We start from the raw sequence: 16,420 nt of genomic DNA, 5'->3' as shown, positions 1-16,420 counted from the left end.
TGACTGAGCTGGTTGCCAGATTTAGACCTGAGCTTGTTAGTAATGAAGATATGCTATAAACTCCTGCCTGGGCTCCTTCTGGCATGTGGCTGCTCTCCCACGGCCCACTGTCACCACTCTGATCCCCACGGTGAGGGTAGAAATATAACACATAGAACAGATACAACACTCTGTGGCATAGGAAACATCATACAAACACTGGGATCAATGTTTGGTTGATGATTCATTCTTTTGAATTCATCTATACGTTATTTCCCCATGCATCTTGCCTAGCTCTTTGATTTGTACCCTCGCTGTGTGCCTGTCTGACCTGTGCAACATGTTGCAATACATTTTTTGATCTCCACTGTGCCTTGCGTATGAAAGTGACAAGACTGACAGCTTCTCTGGGCACGGCAAAATAATTTATTAGGATCATTATATTAGATATATTAAAAGAAAGGACAATATATTAAAACAAAGGTAAAACATAAAAACAAAGGTAAAACAAATGAAAATGCACATACTGTAGTTTTATTTAATTTCAGCTGCTTGACGTGATTGTGGGTTAGATATAACTTTAGTTGGCTAGCTAACTAGCAAAGCCAAGTAACATTAGCCTAGCCATTCTCCATAACTTTATCAACTTGACAATCAGCTGGTTTTTGCCAATTTATACATTATTTATCAAATCATTATTTGTTGATGTTTTTGTTGCCTATTTATAAATTATTTATTTAATCATCATTATTTGAAGTTTTTGTCTCTTGTCATCATTGAAACTTTGCTTGCTAGCTAGCTAGATACCAATGATTTGTTTAGCATACCAACGTGGAATGAATAGATTGAACGACTGTGTAAAAACATCAAAAAATATTTAAATACTAGGCTGTTTGGTTAGAGACTTCAAAACCTAAGAACTAACAACTGGCTTTTGCCTGGACTATTTTGCCTGGACTATATCATCTGGTGGAAAGAGGAAATAAAACAAATGTACTAATTCAAATAAAACAATACGAAGAAGTATTCAAGACTTGAAAACAGCATCTGCTAAAGAGCAAGTGTCACACCCTGATCTATTTCACCTGTCTTTGTGATTGTCTCCACCCCCCTCCAGGTGTCGCCCATCTTCCCAATTATCCCCTGTGCATTTATACCTGTGTTCTCTGTGTGTCTGTTTGTCAAGTCAACCAGTGTTTTTGTCCCTGCTTTTTCCCAGTCTCTCTTGTCTCACCCTCCTGGTTTTGACCCTTGCCTGTCCTGACTCTGAGCCTGCCTGCCTGACCACTCCACCTGCCCCTGACCCGGAGCCTACCTGCCGTCCTGTACATTTGCCCAACCTCTGGATTATTAACCTCTGCCTGCCTCGACCTGTATATTACCTTCCCCCTGTTGGATTATTGAACCATTGTTAATTGGACATTTGACCTTCATACCTGATAGCAAGTGGCTTGCCCAGTACGACACAGAGATGGAGCTGAGATGCATCTCCAAATGGAGTAGGAGCCGTCATCTCACATGTTCTACCATCAGATGAAGAACACCCTGCTGCATTTGCATCACGGACTCTGTCACCAAGTTAGAAAAATTATGCTGATGCACTATCAAGACTACCAAGCAAAAGTGACACCAACAGTGAAGATGATAGAGCAGTCTTCCAGATCTCTCTCATCGGCTAACTGCCCATATCTGTTTCAGACATATCAGAGGAAACAAGGAATGACCCAGTGCTTTCAAAAGTCTTGGAATTAACATTGGCAGGCTGGCCAACCTTCATAAACAAAACCTTTATCCATTCATCGACAAGAAAGACCAGTTGTCTACTGATCAAGTATGTGTTCTGTGGGGATCAAGGGTGGTGGTACCTCACAAATTCAAGAGGAGACTGCTATCTGACCTGCATGAGGGACATCCAGTGATCACTCGAATGAAAACACTCGACCGCAGTTATCTGTGGTGACTTGGAATGAATCAGGACATTCAGCGGCATATAGGCCACTGCTCACCCTGTGAAGCTGTTCGCAACAAGCCTGCTACTGCACCTCTCCATCCATGGTCCTGGGCTGCTACACCATGGGAACGCACCCATGTGTGAGAAGATCATCAATCTTCTCAGACACCTGTTCGCATACTTTGGACTAGTCAAGGAGCTTGTCTCGGACGAAGGCCCACCTTTCACAGCGAAATATTTCAAAATGTTTCTCAAGAACAACAGAGTAAGGCACATCCTGTCACCACCTTACCATCTGGCATCAAACGGGGCAGCGGAAAGAGTCGTGCAAACCTTTAAGAAGGCCTGGACTAGACTCGGGGATCAGTCTGTGCCCACCCACCAAAGACTTCCCCATTTCCTGTTTACTTACTGTAACACACCAGACAAAGTAACAGAACGTACACCAGCTGAACTCTTTCTGAAACTTCAACCACGTATCCGTCTGACATTGTTGAACCCAGACTCGTCAAACAGTGTGGCAAAGCACCAGATATAGCAGAAGAAAGCTCATGACAGACACAAAGACAGTCAGAGATTTCAAAGAGGGAGAGAGGGTGATGGTATGTGACTTAAGACGCACGCCTCCAACTCAATCATCAAGTTTGCGGACGACACAACAGTGGTAGGCTTGATTACCAACAACGACGAGACGGCCTACAGGGAGGAGGTGAGGGCCCTCGGAGTGTGGTGTCAGGAAAATAACCTCACACTCAACGTCAACAAAACTAAGGAGATGATTGTGGACTTCAGGAAACAGCAGAGGGAACACCCCCCCATCCACATCGATGGAACAGTAGTGGAGAGGGTAGCAAGTTTTAAGTTCCTCGGCATACACATCACAGACAAACTGAATTGGTCCACTCACACAGACAGCATCGTGAGGAAGGCGCAGCAGCGCCTCTTCAACCTCAGGAGGCTGAAGAAATTCGGCTTGTCACCAAAAGCACTCACAAACTTCTACAGATGCACAATCGAGAGCATCCTGGCGGGCTGTATCACCGCCTGGTATGGCAACTGCACCGCCCTCAACCGTAAGGCTCTCCAGAGGGTAGTGAGGTCTGCACAACGCATCACCGGGGGCAAACTACCTGCCCTCCAGGACACCTACACCACCCGATGCTACAGGAAGGCCATAAAGATCATCAAGGACATCAACCACCCGAGCCACTGCCTGTTCACCCCGCTGTCATCCAGAAGGCGAGGTCAGTACAGGTGCATCAAAGCCGGGACCGAGAGACTGAAAAACAGCTTCTATCTCAAGGCCATCAGACTGTTAAACAGCCACCACTAACATTGAGTGGCTACTGCCAACACACTGTCAATGACACTGACTCTACTCCAGCCACTTTAATCATGGGAATTGATGGGAAATGATGTAAATATATCACTAGCCACTTTAAACAATGCTACCTTATATAATGTTACTTACCCTACATTATTCATCTCATATGCATACGTAGATACTGTACTCTATATCATCGACTGCATCCTTATGTAATACATGTATCACTAGCCACTTTAACTATGCCACTTGGTTTACATACTCATCTCATATGTATATACTGTACTCGATATCATCTACTGTATCTTGCCTATGCTGCTCTGTACCATCACTCATTCATATATCCTTATGTACATATTCTTTATCCCCTTACACTGTGTATAAGACTAGTTTTTTTTTGGAATTGTTAGTTAGATTACTTGTTCGTTATTACTGCATTGTCGGAACTAGAAGCACAAGCATTTCGCTACACTCGCATTAACATCTGCTAACCATGTGTATGTGACAAATAAAATTTGATTTGATTTGATTTGGAGTGCCTGTGGAATCTTGCAACGCAGAGGACCCTTGACTTACCAAGTCCAAGTTGATCATCGCCATGTCAACGTTCATGTGGATCATCTGCTATGGTCCATCGCCCTAGCAGAGACATGCCGAGAGAACAAGAACAACAATGACCCCCCAGGACTATTCTCCTGACTGTGGACATACGGGGGAGACAGAGCCTGACCTTCCACCCGAACCTGGCCCACCACCGGAAGCCCAGGAGGAGCGGAGATATCCTGTTCGACAGTGAAGGGCACCTCAAAAGCTTGACCTGTGAATTGAGCTATTTCAGGAGGTAACGAACAGTAAAACAAACAAACACTTTTAATTTTTTTTAAATTGAACCTTCATTTTAATAAAATGAAAGAAAAAGGACATTACCTGGGCTAGTTATTAGTACACAATCCATCTTCCGGGTAGAATAATCCCCTGGATTTGTGCTGGGCTCTGGAAAATCTGCTTCAACCCAGTAGTTGAGAAATGCTTATGAATGCATTGTTCAGATATTGCATTAGTATTTCCCTAATGTATTTCCCTTGTTCTCTGGAAGTTAAAAGCTATGGGGGAGGAGTGTAGTATTGGTTATCTACATCTGTTATATTAGTTACTATGCTGTTACTAAGCAGTAATGTATTAAGGCAGTATTATGTTACAACGCCTAATAGAAGTGCACATGCGCGCTATTGGCCCGGGAGCTGTAGGGCAAGAAATGTTCTTACTAAACGACAATAAACTGTACTCCCGTCTCCAGGTAATTACTCCCTGTAATTTTCTCCAAAACACAAACATTACACCCGCCATCCCAGGATCCTGAGCCTGTGTAGGGACCTGATTAAAACTGAAAAGCAGGCTGATTTAGATGAATTAACATTTCGTTACTGATAGTTTGTATGGACTTTTAAAAAATGTATTCGATATTTTTACCCCGCATTTTTTTCCTTTTTGGATCCTTATTATCCACCTGTACTGCAGGTATAATTGTTGCAAACGCTATTAAGCGAAAGAAGAAGAAGCAGAGGGCAGTAGCAGCAGTAGCAGCAGATGAACCCACTTCTGCCCCCAGCTGGAATAACAATCAAGGTACCGTTAGTGAGGTGGTGCATCATCCAAGGTCCAGTGAAGATACAGTACTTCAGTATTCATTCCATAGTCAGACATATACACATTTTATTGGTTCAGCCCAAATACATATTAGATTAACTAAAGCAATTGCATGTTTCTTATCCTAAATATTATGATAGACAATTATAGAAGTTCAAGAAAAAGCTAACGAATAATATGCTTAGTTAGGCTGCAGGATAATACAGCTAGCTAAATATCTACATTATTATCAATGTAGCTTACACTTTTGTTGTAAAAAGCCATTTATGGCTTCAAAACATCTGTCAAGAATGTCGAGGATACTGCTCCAATAAGTGCACGTTGTTCTTGCACAGTAAGCTCGAGCGTGCGTAGCGTTTTGGGGAAAGGACGGGACAGAATCCGACTGAACACTTTGACACGATGAACTGGGTGGACCCTTCTTCAAATTCAGGCTACGGGGGGTTTAAGACGGTAGCTAGCTAGCAAGATAGACAACGCAGCTGGACAGCAAGTTAGGGATACTTTTCGGAATACTTTTCGAATCATCAATTTCATGATCTCAAGTCAACCCACGGTAAGAGCGTTTTTTACGACCACTTCTTCATTCACAATTGTAGTTGTCTTTGAGTGATTCAATGAGCCAGCTCGAGCTAACGTTATTAACTAGCTAACCAAATGTGTGAATGCTGTTGTTGTGGCAAGCTAAGCAAACTACTGCTAAAATAACGTGGTGCTTGCAAATTGACGTTAACAATATTAGCAGAGTTTCCAAACCTACTGTACTGTCTTTGATATTAACTAGTTACTTGGTGTTAAGAGGGGAAATTATTAGCTAACTGACAAATGATGGCTAGCAGCAGCATCTAGCTAGCGTATGTGTCAATATATGTTAGCTATCTCACGTTGAATTGTTTTGCAAGCGAATATGCTGTCAGATAGCTAGCCAATAAAGTGGTTGGTTATAGTTAATCATAATCTAGATAGCTGGCCAGCCTACTTGTTAAAATGCTAGCTAGCTACACATGGGTTAACGTTACCAGTTAGCTAGCTTAGCTGACAGTTCATCAGTGAGAATTTGCATGTATAAACAGCCTATGAACAGACAGAGAAGGCAGATTGTCATCTAGCCAATGTTTAACAATAATTTCCTTCCAGTAGTTGCCTAATGTGCCAACTGTACAACCTAGCTACAAGCTAACCTAACAACATTTTTCACAGGCCTAAGGATATCCTGCGGTTTTCCTTTTGTGTCTGCCCCCGGAAAAGCATTACTTTGGGGGTCTCTCCCAACTAAACCTCTACACTGGATTAGACAGAACCAGCTCGTAGAGAACAACGACGCCTGGTGACGAATATTGAATATGACAGGTAAGCAATATCTGCAATTTCCCCAATAGCTTTAATACTGTAGTACACAAGAGGGTTATGCATACTGAATGCAGTGGAGGTCATTTCTAAGCTGAACTGCTGCAGAGGCTGAAAAGTCCCTGAGCTGCTTAATCAAAGTCTTCAGTGAATCACTCAAGGAGGTGCCCCTGTCCCTCTTATGTGATAGGTTGTCTGTGTACTAGTGTGTATGTATTTGTGTCTTGAGTGTGTCCAGGTTCAGTGTATGAAAATATACGTTTCCAGACGTTTCCCCAGCGTTGGTGTCTGCTGGCAAACCTCTCGCCAAGTAGCTGAAAGGCTGCCTCTCTGATCAGTCAATCAAATGTATTTATTAGAGGGGCGGCAGGTAGCCCAGTGGTTAGAGCATTGGGCCAACCAAAAGGTTGCTAGTTCGAATCCCCAAGCTGACAAGGTAAAAATTATGTCGTTCTGTCCCTGAACAAGGCAGTTAACCCACTTTTCCCCTGTAGGCCGTCATTGTAAATAATAATTTGTTCTTAACTGACTTGCCTAGTTAAATGTAAAAAGGGCCTCATTTTTTTTTAATCAGCAGATGTCACAGTGCTGTACAGAAACCCATCCTAAAACTCCAAATAGCAAGCAATGCAGCTTGTTCTCTCTCTCCCTCCCTCTCTCTCTTTCTCACACAGAGAGACAGAGGGTGGATAGTGAAGCCCATTGTGTTAGTGAGATGTTTATTAATGAGAGAGGGATAGAAAGGGAGGCAGAGCAGCTATAGAAGGGGCTAATCGCTAATCTCATAGTGCACTGAAAGCCAAGGCACCCAGGCTGTTCTCTGTTAGCTCCTCCACTAGCTGAAGAAGAAACACAGGACAGAGACTCTGAGGGAGACACAAGTTGTCTTCGGCAGAGGCCATAAGGGCTGTGTGAGTGTGTGTCTGTGAAATTCTTCACATTGGTTGGAGCTGTATGGAGGGTGTGTGTGTGTGGTGTTTTGTTGCTGAGGTTTAAGCTGGTGCGTATGTGTGAAGGGCGTGTTAGTGGTCAATCCATGTGTTAAGGATTTGACAAGGTGGGTTATGGATATGTGTGTTTCTGTGTTAAGAAATGAACAGTCTTTAGTTAGTGTTGTCAGTGACACTACAGGCTTGTTTGAGGCTCTGAGCGGTTGTGTAGATTTACGACAGAACTGATTTGTATGCAAGACTAGAGAGTAATTTTTTTGTCTTGTCATTGGAACTTGATTTTATATAGCCTAGCCTATGTGTTTGTATGTGTTCCAGCGTATCAGTGTGTGTTTTTGTGCGAGAATTTGCTTCTGTGTGTGAGAGACTAGCTGTGTGCTTGAGTGTGTGTGAGCCGGTGTGTGTGTGTGTACCCACCATGCCCCTGCCTGTGCCCGATGTCCCGGCCTCTCGGAGGCTGACACTGGACTGTCGTTTCCTCCTGGATCATCGCGTTGGCAGGGGTAAGAGGTCCCATCTCCACCTCTCACTCTCTGTGTCTGTTTCTCTGTTCCTCTAGTTTCTTCCCACTTCTCTCTTCCTACAACTGTCTTTTTGTTTCACTGTGGCTCAGCATTTTTCCACACTCACACTTGTTTACCTGTGCAGTTAAAAAAAAAGATCAAGTACAATATTAATATCTCAATTACCCGTTTTGAATCTGTTCATCTTAAGACGTATTGTTTGGAACAGTATACTCTACAAGTACATCACATTTCCATAGTGGGTGCTCTGCCAATTTTGAAGTTCTGATCCATTTTATGAGCACCACCAACACAGTGAATGGTAAATGGATTCAAAGGGAACTCCCTGTGCTGGTGGTTTGCTGAATGTACAATCCTAAAGCAGGGCTGTGATTGGTTTATAACCTATAATATACATTTCTATGTAAAAGAAAAATGGGTCATATCATTAAAAGAACCAGAGAGCAACTCTGGAAATGTTGTGTGTCTGAAGAGTATATTGTTTCAAACAATATAATGTAAAAAAAATATCAAAAAGGGTCGTTTTGAGACATTCATACAAATGTATTTGAAAATTAGTATTTCAGAATCTAGACACTCCATATTTGAGGGCACACTATAAGGACTATGCTGTAGGTCTTCAAAGGCTTAAAATGGCCACTTTCATCATGTTGATTTTTAAAAAAATGGTTTGTGATATAAATGTAAAAAGCATGTTAATCGGTTAACCGCCCAAAATACATTTTGATTGGTCATGCTTATCGGTCTATAGGTTAATTTTCATAATTTAGTGGAATTAAATTGGCGAATGTGTATTTTCATTAGTCCTCATTAGTGATGCACCAATATGACGTTTTTGACCGATAGCCTTGCCAAAAAAAACGATACCGCTATTCACAATTTGAATGGCCTTTTAAGCATTCTAGTATAGTTAACACACACACACGGACCCAGCGGTCTAAGGCACTGCATCTCAGTGCAAGAGGCGTCACTACAGTCCCTGGTTTGAATCCAGGCTGTATCACATCCGGCCGTGATTGGGAGTCCCATAGTGCGGCGCACAATTGGCCCAGCTTCGTCCGGGCCATCATTGTAAATAGGAATTTGTTCTTAACTGACTTGCCTAGTTAAATTAAGGTTACACCACACTGACGAAAAAGTCATTTTGTTGGTATTTACGTATTCCTAAATCATTGCAGGATTCTTAAATCATTGCTAAGAATAATGAAAATGACTGCAGGTTCTACTGGTCATTGTTTTCAGGCTGGTTATATTGGTGCTAGCTAGGTACCAAGCTAAAGCTAGCTACCCCAGGAGTTGCGGTCAAACAAATTATGCTTTTTTACCAACGCAGTATTATAAACACATCGTTTGTGGCCGGTGTTGCTTTTTTGCAGACTTTTTTTGTACAGCTTTGACAGTGCTACTGTTTATTTTTTGACACGCAAAAACCCAAATGGAATTCCTTAGTATGTACAGTGGGGCAAAAAAGTATTTAGTCAGCCACCAATTGCAAGTTCTCCCACTTAAAAAGATGAGGCATGTAATTTTCATCATAGGTACACTTCAACTATGACAGACAAAATGAGAAAAAAAATCCTGAAAATCACATTGTAGGATTTTTTAAATGAATTTTATTTGCAAATTATGGTGGAAAATAAGTATTTGGTCACCTACAAACAAGCAAGATTTCTGGCTCTCACAGACCTATAACTTCTTCTTTAAGAGGCTCCTCTGTCCTCCACTCATTACCTGTATAAATGGCACTTGTTTGAACTTGTTATCAGTATAAAAGACACCTGTCCATAACCTCAAACAGTCACACTCCAAACTCCACTATGGCCAAGACCAAAGAGCTGTCAAAGGACACCAGAAACAAAATTGTAGACCTGCACCAGGCTGGGAAGACTGAATCTGCAATAGGTAAGCAGCTTGGTTTGAAGGAATCAACTGTGGGAGCAATTATTAGGAAATGGAAGACATACAAGACCACTGATAATCTCCCTCGATCTGGGGCTCCACGCAAGATCTCACCCCGTGGGGTCAAAATGATCACAAGAACGGTGAGCAAAAATCCCAGAACCACATGGGGGGGACCTAGTGAATGACCTGCAGAGAGCTGGGACCAAAGTAACAAAGCCTACCATCAGTAACACACTACGCCGCCAGGGACTCAGTTGGGGAGTTGGGGCAGTGGGGCAGTGCCAGACGTGTCCCCCTGCTTAAGCCAGTACATGTCCAGGCCCGTCTGAAGTTTGCTAGAGAGCATTTGGATGATCCAGACGAAGATTGGGAGAATGTCATATGGCCAGATGAAACCAAAATATAACTTTTTGGTAAAAACTCAACTCGTCGTGTTTGGAGGACAAAGAATGCTGAGTTGCATCCAAAGAGCACCATACCTACTGTGAAGCATGGGGGTGGAAACATCATGCTTTGGGGCTGTTTTTCTGCAAAGGGACCAGGATGACTGATCCGTGTAAAGGAAAGAATGAATGGGGCCATGTATCGTGAGATTTGAGTGAAAACCTCCTTCCATCAGCAAGGGCATTGAAGATGAACCGTGGCTGGGTCATTCAGCATGACAATGATCCCAAACACACTGCCCGGGCAACGAAGGAGTGGCTTCATAAGAAGCATTGTACTTCCGGCGCCGACAGAGATGGCCGCCTCGCTTCGCGTTCCTAGGAAACTATGCAGTTTTTTTACGTGTTATTTCTTACATTAGTACCCCGGGTCATCTTAGGTTTCTTTACATACAGCCGAGAAGAACTACTGAATATAAGATCAGCGTCAACTCACCATCAGTACGACCAAGAATATGTTTTTCGCGATGCGGATCCTGTGTTCTGCCTTACAACCAGTGTAACCGAGTGGATCACATGCAGCGACCAAAAAAAAAACGACTCAGAAAAAGAGGGAAACGAAGCGGTCTTCTGGTCAGACTCCGGAGACGGGCACATCGTGCACCACTCCCTAGCATTCTTCTTGCCAATGTCCAGTCTCTTGACAACAAGGTTGATGAAATCCGAGCAAGGGTAGCATTCCAGAGGGACATCAGAGACTGTAACGTTCTTTGCTTCACGGAAACATGGCTAACTGGAGAGACGCAATCCGAAGCGGTGCAGCCAGCGGGTTTCTCCACGCATCGCGCCGACAGAAACAAACATCTTTCTGGTAAGAAGACGGGCGGGGGCGTATGCCTTATGGCCAACGTGACATGGTGTGATGAAAGAAACATACAGGAACTCAAATCCTTCTGTTCACCTGATTTAGAATTCCTCACAATCAAATGTAGACCGCATTATCTACCAAGAGAATTCTCTTCGATTATAATCACAGCCGTATATATCCCCCCCCAAGCAGACACATCGATGGCTCTGAACGAACTTTATTTAACTCTCTGCAAACTGGAAACGATTTATCCGGAGGCTGCATTCATTGTAGCTGGGGATTTTAACAAGGCTAATCTGAAAACAAGACTCCCTAAATTTTATCAGCATATCGATTGCGCAACCAGGGGTGGAAAGACCCTGGATCATTGTTACTCTAACTTCCGTGACGCATATAAGGCCCTGCCCCGCCCCCCTTTCGGAAAAGCTGACCACGACTCCATTTTGTTGATCCCTGCCTACAGACAGAAACTAAAACAAGAAGCTCCCACGCTGAGGTCTGTCCAACGCTGGTCCGACCAAGCTGACTCCACACTCCAAGACTGCTTCCATCACGTGGACTGGGAGATGTTTCGTATTGCGTCAGACAACAACATTGACGAATACGCTGATACGGTGTGCAAGTTCATTAGAACGTGCGTTGAAGATGTCGTTCCCATAGCAACGGTTAAAACATTCCCTAACCAGAAACCGTGGATTGATGGCAGCATTCGTGTGAAACTGAAGGCACGAACCACTGCTTTTAATCAGGGCAAGGTGTCTGGTAACATGACTGAATACAAACAGTGCAGCTATTCCCTCCGCAAGGCTATCAAACAAGCTAAGCGCCAGTACAGAGACAAAGTAGAATCTCAATTCAACGGCTCAGACACAAGAGGTATGTGGCAGGGTCTACAGTCAATCACGGACTACAGGAAGAAACCCAGCCCAGTCACGGACCAGGATGTCTTGCTCCCAGGCAGACTAAATAACTTTTTTGCCCGCTTTGAGGACAATACAGTGCCACTGACACGGCCTGCAACGGAAACATGCGGTCTCTCCTTCACTGCAGCCGAAGTGAGTAAGACATTTAAACGTGTTAACCCTCGCAAGGCTGCAGACCCAGACGGCATCCCCAGCCGCGCCCTCAGAGCATGCGCAGACCAGCTGGCCGGTGTGTTTACGGACATATTCAATCAATCCCTATACCAGTCTGCTGTTCCCACATGCTTCAAGAGGGCCACCATTGTTCCTGTTCCCAAGAAAGCTAAGGTAACTGAGCTAAACGACTACCGCCCCGTAGCACTCACATCCGTCATCATGAAGTGCTTTGAGAGACTAGTCAAGGACCATATCACCTCCACCCTACCTGACACCCTTGACCCACTCCAATTTGCTTACCGCCCAAATAGGTCCACAGACGATGCAATCTCAACCACACTGCACACTGCCCTAACCCATCTGGACAAGAGGAATACCTATGTGAGAATGCTGTTCATCGACTACAGCTCGGCATTCAACACCATAGTACCCTCCAAGCTCGTCATCAAGCTCGAGACCCTGGGTCTCGACCCCGCCCTGTGCAACTGGGTATGGACTTCCTGACGGGCCGCCCCCAGGTGGTGAGGGTAGGCAACAACATCTCCTCCCCGCTGATCCTCAACACTGGGGCCCCACAAGGGTGCGTTCTGAGCCCTCTCCTGTACTCCCTGTTCACCCACGACTGCGTGGCCATGCACGCCTCCAACTCAATCATCAAGTTTGCGGACGACACAAGAGTGGTAGGCTTGATTACCAACAACGACGAGACGGCCTACAGGGAGGAGGTGAGGGCCCTCGGAGTGTGGTGTCAGGAAAATAACCTCACACTCAACGTCAACAAAACTAAGGAGATGATTGTGGACTTCAGGAAACAGCAGAGGGAACACCCCCATCCACATCGATGGAACAGTAGTGGAGAGGGTAGCAAGTTTTAAGTTCCTCGGCATACACATCACAGACAAACTGAATTGGTCCACTCACACAGACAGCATCGTGAGGAAGGCGCAGCAGCGCCTCTTCAACCTCAGGAGGCTGAAGAAATTCGGCTTGTCACCAAAAGCACTCACAAACTTCTACAGATGCACAATCGAGAGCATCCTGGCGGGCTGTATCACCGCCTGGTATGGCAACTGCACCGCCCTCAACCGTAAGGCTCTCCAGAGGGTAGTGAGGTCTGCACAACGCATCACCGGGGGCAAACTACCTGCCCTCCAGGACACCTACACCACCCGATGCTACAGGAAGGCCATAAAGATCATCAAGGACATCAACCACCCGAGCCACTGCCTGTTCACCCCGCTGCCATCCAGAAGGCGAGGTCAGTACAGGTGCATCAAAGCTGGGACCGAGAGACTGAAAAACAGCTTCTATCTCAAGGCCATCAGACTGTTAAACAGCCACCACTAACATTGAGTGGCTACTGCCAACACACTGTCAATGACACTGACTCTACTCCAGCCACTTTAATCATGGGAATTGATGGGAAATGATGTAAATATATCACTAGCCACTTTAAACAATGCTACCTTATATAATGTTACTTACCCTACATTGTTCATCTCATATGCATACGTTGATACTGTACTCTATATCATCGACTGCATCCTTATGTAATACATGTATCACTAGCCACTTTAACTATGCCACTTGGTTTACATACTTATCTCATATGTATATACTGTACTCGATATCATCTACTGTATCTTGCCTATGCTGCTCTGTACCATCACTCATTCATATATCCTTATGTACATATTCTTTATCCCCTTACACTGTGTATGACAGTAGTTTTTTTTGGAATTGTTAGTTAGATTACTTGCTCGTTATTACTGCATTGTCGGAACTAGAAGCACAAGCATTTCGCTACACTCGCATTAACATCTGCTAACCATGTGTATGTGACAAATAAAATTTGATTTGATTTGATTTTGAGTGGCCCTAGCCAGTCTCCAGATCTCAACCCCATAGAAAATCTTTGGAGTGAGTTGAAAGTCTGTGTTGCCCAGCAACAGCCCCAAAACATCACTGCTCTAGAGGAGATCTGCATGGAGGAATGGGCCAAAATACCAGCAACAGTGTGTGAAAACCTTGTGAAGATTTACAGAAAACGTTTGACCTCTGTCATTGCCAACAAAGGGTATATAACAAAGTATTGAGAAACTTTTATTATTGACCAAATACTTATTTTCCACCATAATTTGCAAATAAATTCATTAAAAATCCTACAATGTGATTTTCTGGATTTTTTTTCTCATTTTGTCTGTCATAGTTGAAGTGTACCTATGATGATAATTACAGGCCTCTCATCTTTTTAAGTGGGAGAACTTGCACAATTGGTGGCTGACTAAATACTTTCCCACCCCACCGTATGTCATGAAGCTAATAGCAGTGATGCTATTACTGTGTAACTCCGGTAGGGCAACATCTGAAACAGCGCACTTGGTGGTGTGTACCGGTGCTCGACCAGTCGGTGAAAGCCAACATCACCCACGACAGAGAACGGTAGATTGTCAAGCGCAATGTATTCCATTATCTTGGCTTTAATCGATTTCACCAAATTGTGTTCCTCTTTCAAATGACCCCTCGACTTGTTGACTGCTCGATCCACACAGCAGACATTGTGGGCTAGGTTAGGAATGCTGTGTTGCACACACAGCGCAAAATTTTATGTGCCGTTATATAGGTATGCACGTCAGCTTTGACATTGGTTTTGCACATCGGGGCATTAAACTTGACATCGGCCGATACTGATGTTGGCATTTTTAGCTAATATCATCCGATTTCGACATTTTCACCGATATATCGTGCATCCCTAGTCTTCATGTATTTTGTTAATCACACACGCACAGCATGCAGAGCCTAGTTTGAGGAGCGGAATAGCCTACCACATGTCAGACAGCGTGAGAGTAGCTCCTCAAAAAGCTGGTAATTGAGTGAAACGTGCTTTTATAAGCCCAGTCAATGCGCAACAAATAACAATTCTAAATGCAATCCTGTGTTTACTGTTTTGATGGCCACAATTTAAAAAGTGCTACTATTTTTATTTCTCTATCTGAACTCCTAATTAAAGAGCGCCATGGGTTATAGACAATGATAGGCAGGCAGTCAGCGCATCACCAACCACTACAATGTCAGCTTGAGGCAGTATAATTGTCTGAAACCTGAACTCTTTACTTTACTTCAAATTATGAGGCCTGTCTTACCTTGCTTCAAAGTAGTCTAGTCAAAATCCAACCATAGAAACATGGAAGCAATTATTCTAAAAATAGAATTGATTGGTTTTCATATAAACGTTCTTACGTTGTCAAGAAGCCAAAGGCACAATCCTAGTCATATTAGCAACCCATCCTAATTGTTGCTATGAGATCCCTAAGGGATTTTCTAATGGAGATGTTCATCTCTATCCCAGAACTGCTCGCATTAGGTGTACTGTTTACAACTGTGTTTTCCTGAGATTTGCGTTTTGGTAAATATTTGAAAAGGACGTTTTATTAGCGGCATCATTACAGGAGTTGCATGTTCAATAATAGACTATCTGCGTTGCTTCTACATTTGCATTGCTTGCTCTTTGGGGTTTTATGCTGGGTTTCTGTAAATGAGGAAATGGGAAGACTGATGGTGGATTGGGGGGTGATGCAGGCAGAGGGTGGAGAGCGGGAGCGAGGGAGAGCAAGGGAGCTGAAGAGTGAGTGGGTGGAGGGTTTCTTCCTCACAGCCCCTGTAGGTGCAGAGCTGTCCCCCCCACCCCTCTCTCTCTCTTTCCCTCTCTTGTGTGTGAGTTGTGATTGGATGGGAGGTGCGTGTGTGTGTGTGTGTGTGTGTGTGTGAATCAGCGTCATTCTCTTGAGACTGAGCGATTGGGAGCGCAAACGGGAAAATCCAAGGTCATCGCAACATGCTTCTCGCTGATGCTGTCTGTCAGCCTTCTCGTACATGCGTGCGTATGTGTGTGTGTGCATTTTTATTGCAGGGAGCAAGCTTGTGTGCCTACAAGACTGTGTGTGTATATGACCGTGCACATATGTATTAATCCCAAAGAACACTGTGTGTGTGTATTTTTCGGTGTCTTGTTTGCACAGCAGTGTGTGTGTGTGTGTGTGCGTGTGACTATCCGTGACCGCATCAGAGAAGCTGCAGGCAGATAGTGAAACGCGTCAGCATCGTGATCGATGTATGGTAAGAATGCTAAGTATCCTTTTCTCTCTCTGTGTGTGTGTGTGTGTGCTCCTGCGCAATGTAAATCATCCTCCATTGAGCCAGTTTTCCTACATTCTCTAAAATCCATGGTTTCTTATCTTCACAGTGATGGTCACTGCTCTGGACAGTCTGTATGATATTTTATGAATGTAGACTAGTATGTATATGGAACCGTATAAAATATGGTACTCTAATAGCGTTAACTGTAGTGTTGTGGTGGTACTGAAGAGGTGTCCAGCTGTGTCTGATCATGTACGTTCTAGGTGAACTATGTAAGTTGCTGCTTATCGTCGTCTTCTTATACTGTCCCTGAAGTTGTATACGTCTGC

General features: G+C 44.0%; 1 protein-coding gene across 2 annotated transcripts in view; it reads left to right on the top strand.

Annotated features, from left to right (window-relative positions):
- Positions 1–5,217: 5,217 nt before the first annotated feature.
- efr3bb (EFR3 homolog Bb (S. cerevisiae)) overlaps positions 5,218–16,420 on the top strand; it is a 58,662-nt gene continuing 47,459 nt past the window's right edge. Inside the window, exons 1-2 of one of the 2 annotated variants that reach the window (XM_024405239.2) lie at positions 5,218–5,457; positions 6,102–6,251. In XM_024405239.2, coding sequence (XP_024261007.1) covers positions 6,245–6,251 — 7 coding nt within the window. In that variant the 5' untranslated portion in view covers positions 5,218–5,457; positions 6,102–6,244. Of the gene's footprint in view, positions 5,458–6,101; positions 6,252–15,704; positions 16,071–16,420 lie in introns of those variants that run through there. The other variant, XM_024405240.2, reaches the window with a different exon arrangement.

This window comes from Oncorhynchus tshawytscha, linkage group LG18 (genome assembly GCF_018296145.1).
Source record: "Oncorhynchus tshawytscha isolate Ot180627B linkage group LG18, Otsh_v2.0, whole genome shotgun sequence".
Classification (NCBI taxonomy): domain Eukaryota; kingdom Metazoa; phylum Chordata; class Actinopteri; order Salmoniformes; family Salmonidae; genus Oncorhynchus; species Oncorhynchus tshawytscha.
This window is presented reverse-complemented; position numbering and strand designations above follow the sequence as displayed.